General features: G+C 54.5%; 1 protein-coding gene across 1 annotated transcript in view; it reads right to left on the bottom strand.

Moving 5' to 3' along the window:
* Positions 1-4,792: 4,792 nt before the first annotated feature.
* The window catches only part of ZAN (zonadhesin), a 59,864-nt gene continuing 53,793 nt past the window's right edge, over positions 4,793-10,863 (bottom strand). The window contains 9 exon segments of the mRNA XM_054656139.2: positions 4,793-4,846; positions 4,930-4,976; positions 5,087-5,189; positions 7,225-7,365; positions 8,303-8,441; positions 8,543-8,587; positions 8,589-8,742; positions 10,084-10,158; positions 10,415-10,597. Of these exon segments, the coding sequence (XP_054512114.2) occupies positions 4,821-4,846; positions 4,930-4,976; positions 5,087-5,189; positions 7,225-7,365; positions 8,303-8,441; positions 8,543-8,587; positions 8,589-8,742; positions 10,084-10,158; positions 10,415-10,597 (913 nt within the window). The 3' untranslated portion in view covers positions 4,793-4,820.

Raw genomic sequence — 10,863 nt, 5'->3', positions numbered from 1 at the left:
GGTGATGGGGGTGATGGACTAGATTTCTAAGGAGAGTGGGGCTGGGTAGGGAGGGCTTTGTGGCTGACCGAGAGGTGTCAGAGGTCTGGAGGCTGCAGGGCTGTAGGGGCTGGAACTTGGTTATCAGCCCCAGGGTATGTTTGAGGTGGTGGGGTGGGGGCCGAGCGAAATGAATCATTCGCAGCTGCTTCTAACGTCTCCAGCTGGCTCTGCCAAGAGCCTGGGGCACCTCCGGGGTGGGGCTGTCCCCTCCCTCCCCTGTCCTGGTTCCTCAGTCCTGGCCAGAGGCTGCTGCAGGAGAGGGAGGGAAGGCCTTGAGCTCCCAGCCCTGCCCAACAGCCACTGGAGAGGGAGGCTGGGGCAGGAGCTGGAGCAGGGGGTTCCGTGGATGGAGACAGATGGGGGCCAGATGTTGACAGCTGGGGTAGATTTAGAGGCAATGCGGGGAGAGTGTCTGCATTGGCTGTGGGGGAAGGGAAGAAGGGACCCCCCACGTGTGTACACAAGCGACAAGCGCGCGCCGAGGACAATTCTCCCATTCAAGATGCTGCCCGGGCAGGTTCTCCCAGCCTCTTGGAAAGGGGAGGGGGAACCTCCTGTCTTCCCCCAACTTACCCCTCCAAATGCCCCGCTTTCTTTCTTGCCATTTTCTGTGTCCTTTTCTCCAGGGATCTTTCTGGCCTCCCCCCGGACACCTGCAGGGGCAGGTCTTGACAAGGACCAGCCTGGCTTAACCTGGTCCATTGCTTTTTCTTTTTCTTTTTTTTTTTTTTTTTTTTTTTTTGAGACAGGGTCTCACTCTGTCGCTCAGGCTGGAGTGCAGTGGAATGATCATAGTTCACTGTAACCTTGAACTCCTGGGCGCAAGGGATCCTCCCATCTCAGCCTCCCGAGTGGCTGGGAATTCTCCAGGCACACGCTACCACACCCAGCTGATTTTTTTTTATTTTTTGTAGAGACGGGTTGGAGGGGGTCTCACAATGTTGCCCAAGCTGATCTCAAACTCCTGACCTCAAGCTATCCTCCCCTCTCAGCCTCCCAAGGTACTAGGATTACAGGCGTGAGCCACCGCGCCCAACCTGCCTTTTCCATTTCTGCACTTGAGTCGCCCCCTGTTGACGTGTTTGGGTCAGTGCTGGACCCCAAATCACAGCTTGGGCCCTTCCCGGTCCAGGGAGGCTTGTCCTCAATTTCCCACCTCTACAGCCTTCTTCTGGAGTCCCTCAGGCTCTTCTCTGTCTCCTTTCCCTTGGTGACACATCACCCATGTTTTGTACCCCTGAGGAGGTGTGGGAGGGACTCGGGGGGGTCCATCCAGAGGATGTTGCCCAGGCCCACCCTCTTCCCCTGCCAACCAGACATCCGGGCTAGATAAGGTGTCCTAGAGAGCTGTAGCTGGAGAAAGAAAGGTTAATGGGCATTGCAGAGGCGCAGCAGAGAGGCCAAGAGTGAAGACCCGGTGTGGGGAGCTGGGGTCAGGGCAGGGGGCTGCAGAAGCCCCCTGAGGTCCAGCCCCAACAGCTCCAGGCTGCCCTGAGCCTTCCTGCCACATCCAGCTCCCCACCATGAATGCACTTCCAGCTAGGGCAAGGGAGAGTCTCGCTGGGCAGGACCCTCCCTTCCCGGGTTTGGGTCTTGCTTCCTTCCCATAAAGGTGACCTCAGGGCGTGTCATCCCAGAGGATAAGCGCAGAGTATAACACATTTCTAGAACTCAGTATCCTCCCTGGTTGGTTGGTTGGTTGGTTGGTTGTTTCTTTAGAGACAGGGTCTCGTTCTGTTGCCCAGGCTGGAGTGCAGTGGTGCAGTCATAGCTCACTGCAGCTTGGAATTCCTGGGTTCAAACAATCCTCCCGCCTCAGTCACCCAATAATTCTTTACATTTTTGTAGAGACAGGGACTCGATATGTTGCTCAAGCTGGTCTCCAACTCCTGACCTCAAGCAATTCTCCCTCCTCAGCCTCCCAAAGCACTGGGATTACAGGCGTGAGCCACCACACCCAGCCTATCCTCCCTGTTTTGACATCCCCAAACCCAAATCCCCTTTGGGGTCCTACATCCTGATCCTCCCCCAGCCCAATTGGCAGCCTTCCATTCCTTCCAGTGGCACGATCTCAGCTCACTGCAAGCTCTGTCTCCCGGGTTCACGCCATTCTCCTGCCTCAGCCTCCCGAGTAGCTGGGACTACAGGCGCCAGCTGCCACACCTGGCTAATTTTTTTTTGTATTTTTAGTAGAGATGGGGTTTCACCGTGTTAGCCAGCATGGTCTCGATCTCCTGACCTCGTGATCCGCCCGCCTCGGCCTCCCAAAGTGCTGGGATTACAGGTGTGAGCCACCGCACCCAGCAAGCCTTCCTTCTTAGAGCATAAGCAAGACGTTCCAGCCCCCACTTCCAAGCAAGGACCTGCCTGATGGGAGGCAGAGGTCCCGAGGGAGGGGGCGGGATGTTTGCACCTTGGCCTCAGGCTGGGGTGAGTGGGTCACTCCTAGTAGGATAGAGGTCAGAATTCTTCAGCAACCCAGACCCCAGACCCCACCCTCAGTAACCCCTAGCCCCTTTTGGAAAATGGAGGAATACCGAGGGTGGGGGCCTCTCCAGAGGGTCACAAGCTGATTTGCTTTTTTGGAAAAAGCCACTTTTTTTTAGCCAGGACGTGGTGACATGCGCCTATAGTCCTGGCTACTTGAGAGGCTGAGGCTTGAGCCCAAGAATTCAAGCTCCCATCTCAGCCTCCTGAGTAGTTGGGAATCCTCCAGGCGCACGCCACCATGCCCAGCTGATGTTTTATTCTTTGTAGAGATGGGGGGGCCTCATAATGTTGCCCAGGTTGATCTCAAACTCCTGGCCTCAAGCAGTCCTCCCCCTCAGCCTCCCAAGGCGCTGGGATTACACCACGCCCGACCTGCTTTTTCCACTTCTGCACCTCAGTCGCCCCCTGTTGTCGTGTTTGTGTCAATGCTGGACCCCAAATCACAGCTTGGGCCCTTCCCAGCCCAGGGAGTCTTGCCCTCAATTTCTCACCTCTACAGCCCTCTTCTGGGGTCCCTCGGGCTCTTGAGTCCTCTGTCCCCTCTTCCCTTGGTGACACATCACCCATGTTTTGTTCCCTCGAGGAGGTGTGGGAGGGACTTTGGGGGGTGAACTATGATTGCGCCACTGCACTCCAGCCTGGGTAACAGAGGAAGCACCTGTCTCTAAAGAAGGAAGGGAGGGACAGAGGGGAGAGAGAAAGAAAGAAAACAGAGAGAGAGAGGGAGGGAGGGAGGGAGAAAGGAAGGAAGGAAGGAAGGAAAACGAAAGAAGGAGGGAGTAAGAGGAAGAAAAGGAAGGGAAGGAGGGAGGAAAGGATGGAGGAAGGAAGGAAAGAAGGAAGGAGGGAAGGAAGGAAGGAAGGAAAGGCGGGCAGGCCACGTTTGGCTGGGTAAGGTGGTCACGTGTATTCCTTGTACTTTGGGAGGTGGAGGCAGGCTGAGCTCTTTGAGCCCAGGAGTTCAAGACCAGTTTAGGCAACATAGTGAGACCCTATCTCTTCTAAAAAATATCAAAATTAGCCAGGCGTAGTGGTGCATGCCTGTAGTCCCAGCTACTCAGGAGGCTGAGATGGGAGGATCGTTTGAGCCCCGGGGGTCAAGGCTGCAGTGAGCTATGACTGCACCACTACACTCTAGCCTGGGCAACAGAGTGAGACCTTGTCTCTAAAAAAAAAGAAAAAGAAAAAAAAGCCACATTCCCCAACCTTAGTCTGTACTTGACATGTAAAATTTCTCAGGATCACCTTGGTGGGGAGCCAGAGGCCACGTCCTCTAAGCACTCGGATTCCTGAGGTGAAGTCTTCTCCTAAATCAGAAGCCGAGGGTCTGGGGCTGCATCCCACCCTCCATTCCCCTGCTCGCCCTGTTCCTTCTGCCCTCCCTGCTCCTTCTGTCTCCCCTAGTGATGTCAGCCTCGCCGGGACTGAATGGGCCACCCGCATGTGGCTTTCTCTAAGGGACAACACCCTCACCTCAAACCTAGGTTCCTCTCCCCTCTAGACATTTTGCACGGAACCCAGCCCTACCTAGGCCTCCACGTGCCTCTCTCCCTCATTTTCCTCCCTCCAAGACCCAACTTCCTCCACTATAATCATGTGGACATTCACGTCTCAAAAATACATAATTTTGGGCCAGGCATGGTGGCTCATGCCTATAATCCCAGCACTTTGGGAGGCCAAGTCGGGCAGATCACTTGAGGTCAGGAGTTCGAGACCAGCTTGGCCAACATGGCGAAACCTCGTCTCTACTAAAAGTACAAAAATTAGCCAGGCAAGGTGGTGTGTACTTGTAATCCCATCTACTCAGGAGGCTGAGGCAGGAGAATCGCTTGAACCCAGGAGGTGGAGGTTGCAGTGAACAGAGATCACACCACTGTACTCCAGCCTGGGAGACAGAGCGAGACTCCATCTCAACAAAAAACTGAAACAAAAATAAATAATTTTGGCCAGACACCATGGCTCATGCCTGTAATCACAGGGCTCTGGAAGGCCAAGGCGGGAGGATTGCTGGAGGCCAGGAGTTTGAGACCAGCCTGGGCTACATAGTGAGACCCGCCCCCATCTCTACAAAAACAAAAATGTTAAAATTTAGCCTTCGTGGTGATGCATGCCTGCAGTCCCAGCTACCCAGGAGGCTGAGGCAGGAGGCCCAGGAGGTTGAGGCTGCAGTGAGCTGTGATCGTGCCACTGCACTCCAGCCTGGCAACAGAGCAAGACCCTGTCTCAAATAAATAAATATATAAATTTATTTAATCTTCTTGTCTGAAGACAGCTCAAAACTGAGCAACTTAACAGGCACAGTCCAGAACAGTATCTGAGGAGAAAGCAAGAAAACCATGTATGAGAGGAGACTCAACTCTAGGCCCCGAGGTTCCGGGCTGTGGGGTTGGTTCTCACCTGTGTCCACCAGCCTGGCCAGTCTGTCTCCCTCCTGCGTTTTCTCTCTAGAAGGCATGGGGGAATAGACATGGGTCCCCAAGTGGCCCTTTACGGGCCCAGCCGCTTCCCGGTTTGCACACCCCACCCGCCCTTCCTCTCTCCTTCCCAGACTCACCTCTTCCTCCTCGTTCTGTAAATGCACTCTCTGGTCACGGCCAGTAGTACGACCACCACAGGCACCAGCAGTCCCAGTAGGACGGCCACCAGGTTAGATGCTTCTGGGTGCGGGGAAGAGACATTAGGTCGAACGTGAGACGGGAAGGGTGGGGACTGAGGGGTACTCCCTTTTGGGGATTGCTTGCTACCCCAGGGGACCTCATCTCTCTAAATCTCTAGGTGTGTCTGCTTCTTCCTCCAGGAGGTTCTCACCTCCAGGGACTCCAAGGTCTTAGTGCCCCCTCCCCACCCCCCGCAATGTTTTCTGTTTGCCATAAGCCTTTTTAGACAGGGTCAGGCTCTATTGCTCAGGCTGGAGTGCAGTGGTGTGATCATAGCTTTCTGCAGCCTTGAACTCCTGGGCTCAAGCAATCCTCCCACCTCAGCCTGCTTTCCAAGTAGCTGGGACTATGGGCACATGCCACCACACCCGGTTAATTTTCGTGATTTTTTGTAGAGATGGGGTCTTGCTATGTTACCAGGCTGGTCTTGAACTCCTGGCTCAAGTGATCCTCCCGCCTTGGCCTCCCAAAGTCCTGAAATTACAGGCATGAACCACCACGCCTGCCCTCCCTTAAGCCTATTTAGGTGGGCAGCTGTTTCTCTTAGGTCCCCTAGAGTCCAGGTGTCATCTCAGCCAGCATTTCTCAAAGAGTAGCCCTGGAGTCACTTCCATAGTTTCCTGGGCCCTTGTTGAAAATGCAGATTCTGGTTGGGCACAAAGGCTCACGCCTGTAATCCCAGCACTTTGGGAGGCCAAGGTGGCAGGATCACCTGAGGTCAGGAGTTTCAGACCAACCTGGCCAACATGGCGAAACCCCATCCCTACTAAAAATACAAAAATAGCCGGGCGTGGTGGCCGGCGCCTGTAATCCCAGCTACTCAGGAGGCTGAGACAGGAGAATCACTTGAACCCGGGAGGTGGAGGTTGCAGTGAGCCGAGATCACGCCACTGCACTCCAGCCTGGGCAACAGACCAAGACTCAAAAAAAAAAAAAAAAAAAGCAGATTCCTGGGCCCACTCCAGACCTACCGAATCTGATCTTTCAGAGTGTGTCCTGGAATATACATGTACACAAGTTATCCCGTCTTCAATCTTAGGCAAGATAAAGCTGGAGAACCACTGGCCCAGAGGCCCATGGGAATTGTAGTTTGGGATAGGAAAGGACAATGGAAGGTGCTGGAGAGGCACAGAAGGACACAGGAGGAGGAAGCAGCAGGGGTGAGAGATACAGGTCACAGGAGTGGGGAGCTGGGCTTCAGAGAGAAGATTTCACAGTATATAGGTAGGAGATGGGCACAGGAACTAGTTTTTTGTTTTTTTTTTTTTGTTTGTTTGTTTGTTTGTTTGTTTGTTTTGAGATGGAGTCTTGGTCGCCCAGGCTGGAGCGCAGTAGCGTGATCTTAGCTCACTGCAACCTCTGCCTCCCGGGTTCAAGCGGGTCTCGTGCCTCAGCCTCTGAGTAGCTGGGATTACAGTTGTGCACCACCATACCCAGCTAATTTTTTTTTACTATTTTTTTTTTTTTAGATGGAGTCTTGCTCTGTCACCCAGGCTGGAGTGCAGTGGCTTGATCTTGGCTCACTGCAACCTCCACCTCCCAGGTTCAAGTGATTCTCCTGCCTCAGCCTCCCGAGTAGCTGGGACTACAGGCGCACACCACCACACCCGGCTAACTTTTTGTATTTTTAGTAGAGACGGGGTTTCACTGCGTTAGCCAGAATGGTCTCCATCTCCTGACCTCGTGATCCGCCCACCTCGGCCTCCCAAAGTGCTGGGATTACAGGCGTGAGCCACCATTCCCGGCCAGGACTGGTTTTTTGAGGATGCTTGTCCTGCTAATTTCTAGGGATTATATTATAATTCCTACTATAATAATATATGTAATATATAAATATATAATTAATATACAACATATATTAATATATTAATATCCATTATAGCTACAAATTGTTATGTTTATAATATATAATATCTGTAACATAATATTATAATACATATCATTCTATATGTGAATATAATACATATAGAATCATTCCGTGGTTGTTGGCCAGGAAGAGGTTGTGAGGGTACAGGGCCTTGGACGATGCCCTCACCTGGCTTTCTGGGAGGTGGCACATCTCGAGGCTCCATACAGAGGTCTCCCCCGTAACCAACTTCACACTCGCAGGTGAAGGTGGCTCCCTGCTCCCGACACTGCCCGTCATTCTGACAGGGGTTCTGCAGACACGGGCTTTCTGCAAGGACAGAGAGGGTTGTGGGAGGGGGGCCCTAGGAGGACATTCCCAGCTCAGGGAAGGCCTGGCTGGGGGCTGGGACGCCCGGGGAGAAAGCAGCGGCTGCCAGAGACTGGCCAGGGGTCAGCCAGCCTGGCTCCCAACCCTGCCTCACTAGCCCTGGGCTTTGGGGAAACTTCCTTCCTTTGAAACTCTTTCATCTCTTCCTTCCTCTCTTCCTCTCTTCCTCCTTTCCTCCCTCCTTCTCTCCTTCCCTCCTTCTCCCCTCCTCTCCCCTCCTCTCCTCTCCCCTCTCCTCCCTCCCTTCCTTTCCTCCCCTCCCCTGCCCTCCCCTCCTCCCTTCTCTTCTCTTCTTTTTTGAGACAAGATCTCACTCTGTCACCCAGGCTGGAGTGCAGTGGCACAATTATAGCTCACTGTAGCCTCAATTTCTTGGGCTTAAGTGATCTTCCCACCTCAGCTTCCAAGTAGCTGAGACTACAGGAGTGCACCACCACACCCAGCTCTTTTTATCTTTAATTTTTAGTAGAGACGATGTCTCCCTATATTGCCCAGGCTGATCTTGAACTCCTGAGCTCAAAGCAATTCGCCCACCTCACCTCCGAAAATGCTGGGATTACAGGCATGAGTCACCCACGCCCAGCAGGAAACTGCTTAACCTCTCTGAACTCCATGTTTGTTACGTATAAATTAGGAGTGCTGTGCTAACCATCAGGGCTGAAGGAGATCATGGGAAGGAACGCTAGGGAAGGATTCGGTAGGTCATGGATGCTTAGGGAACGGGAGATCTTTGTCCTTTGTCCCTCCCTACAAAGGCAGGGACAGACATCCTGAAATCAATGTGGAAGAGTCCTGAGGATAAGGAGGGGACGATCCTTGGTCCATGGACGCCCCAGGGCATGGGGCAGCTTGGAACCGGGCAGGAGTGCAGGTTCACCTGGAAAGCAGCCTTGGGTGTGGTTCCCCAGGGTGCAGACCTCCCCCGCTCTGCAGCTGAAGGGCTCACACAGCAGGATCCGTGAGCTGGCACAGGTGCACCGCTGAGAGCAGTCCTCAGTCAGAAAGCTGCTGCCCAGCTAGAAAGGGGAAGGGCCAGGAGGAGACGTTCCGGTTCCATCCCTGGTCTGGCTCTCCTTGGCGCCTCTGCTCCCCAGGGCCTCCTGCTGCCAGCTCGGACCTGGTAGTAGATGCCATTGCTGGTGCAGCCACAGTCAGCCAGGGGGAGGCTCTGGGTGCCGCTGTAGGCATAGCCTGGGATGCTGGCGCAGCCTTCCACGCAGGGGCCCTCGCAGTCCCCAGGGTCTGCCAGGTTGGCACAGGACGCTGGGCAGGGTGTCATACAGCTCTGATACATGGTACCTGCTGGACACTCCATGGCTGCGGGGACAGTCATGGTCAGAAACTGGCTGGGGCTGGGCAGGCCAAACAGGGGCAAGGTCACCCGATAAAACTCAGAGTAGGCTGGGCACAGTGGCTCACACCTGAAATCCCAGCACTTTGGGAGGATGAGGCAGGTGGATCACCTGAAGTCAGGAGTTCAAGACCAGCCTGGCCAACATGGTGAAACCCCATCTCTGCTAAAAATACAAAAATGAGCCGGGCGTGGTGGCGGGCACCTGTAATACCAGCTACTCGGGAGGCTGAGACAAGAATCGCTTGAACCCGGGAGGCGGAGGTTGCAGTGAGCCGAGATCATGCCACTGCACTCCAGTCTGGGCAACAAAAAGCGAACTCTGTCTCAAACAACAACAAAAACAAAAACACTCAGCGTTGCATATAGGCAGGAAGCCAGAACGTGTTGCAGCTTCATCTAGGGTCTTTTTTTTATTTTTTATTTTTTTTAATTTTTTTTAGAGATGGAGTCACTCTGCTGCCCAGGCTGGAGTGCCCAGGCTGGCGTGATCACGGCTCACTGCAGCCTCCAACTCCTGGGTTCCAATGATCCTCCCACCTCAGCCTCCCTGGTGACTGGAGTTACAGGCATGCACCACCACACCCGCCCAATTTGTTAAGATTTTTATAGAGATGGGGTCTCACTGGTTCCCCAGGCTGGTCTCAAACTCTTGGATTCAATTGATCCTCCTGCCTCGGCCTCCCAAAGTGGTGGAACTACAGGTATGAGCTACCATGTCCAGCCTGTCCAGTCTTTTCTTTTTTTAATTTCTTTCTTTTTTTCTTTCTTTCTTTCTTTCTTTCTTTCTTTTTTTTTTTTTTTTTGAGATAGGATGTTGCTCTGTTGCCCAGGCTGGAGTGTGGTGGTGCGGTCATGGTTCACTGCAGCCTGGCTGGAACTCCTGGGCTCAAGCCATCCTCCAGCCTCAACCTCCCAAAGCACTGGGATTACAGGTGTGAACCACCACGCCCAGCCCATCCAGGGTCTGCAACATTAGAACATTTGAAGGAACTGGTTGAGCGAAGGTGGACCTTGGCAGGAAGGAGCGGGATGCGGGATGGGGTTGGGAGGCTCCCAGGCAGGGGCAGAGAAGGAGCCAGGCTGCCGGTTGTGCTGACTTGGACCTGGGACTAAGGCAGAAATTCGAGGGATGCTGGGACTAAGACAGAAAGCCCGAGATGAGGCAATGGTGGGAAGAGCGTTCAGCAGAGGTGGACGGCAGAGGGGTCAGGGTCGGCACGGGGAGGGGCAACACCTCACCGCAGAGGGTGCGGTCCCGCCAGCCAGCCAGGGCAGCGCCCGCCTCCTGGCAGAGGATGGCGTACCCGCTGAGGACCTGGCAACGCAGCTCCTCTTGCTCTCTTGGGTCCTGAGCAGAGCACAGATCCAGCACGCAGTGCCTGGTGCAGAGAGGGGGCAGGAAGGGCACAGTCAGTTTGGGGAGGGGAGGAGACCCACCCCTGCAGAAGAGAGCCTGGAACCCCAAATAGAAAGACATCAGTCGGTGTCCAGGGAGGGTCACAAGGAAATTAGGCCACAGGGAGAACGGAGGAGTGAACCACACAGAGCTTGGGTCAGGAAGCGGGCAGGAGGCCCCAGGGAAAGACCAGAGCAGGCACCTGGGCCATTCCCACAAGTCCTGGGCCCATGACTCACTCTTGGAAGGGCTCTGGGGCCACCGTCTGGTGACAGGCAGCAAAGGGGCCCTGGGGGTCTGCCAGCACCCTACAGGCCTGGGTGCTGTTGCTCGCCAGCTGCTCCGGGTTACATTCGGACACGTGGAGGCCCGTGCGGAGGCCCAGCTCTGCCCCTTGTCCCTCCTCCTCCGCTGGTATAGCCCTGCAGTAGAGACAGCCACGGGGTCAGGTGAGGCCCCAAGGAAGGTGAAGTGGGGGAAGAAGAAGAACTGATTAGCCGGGCATGGTGGTGGCTGCCTGGAGTCCCAGCTACCCGGGAGGCTGAGGCAGGAGGATGACTTGAGCCCAGGAGGTGGAAACTGCAGTGAGCCAAGATCACGCCACTGCACTCCAGCCTGAGTAACAGAGCACGACCCGGTCTTTAAAAAATATATTTTAAAAAAAGAAATAAGAACTACTGGGGCTGGG

The sequence above is a fragment of the Pan troglodytes genome, chromosome 6 (assembly GCF_028858775.2).
Source record: "Pan troglodytes isolate AG18354 chromosome 6, NHGRI_mPanTro3-v2.0_pri, whole genome shotgun sequence".
Taxonomy (NCBI): Eukaryota; Metazoa; Chordata; class Mammalia; order Primates; family Hominidae; genus Pan; species Pan troglodytes.
The sequence above is the reverse complement of the archived record's forward strand: the minus strand, read 5'-3'. Positions and strand labels throughout refer to the sequence as shown.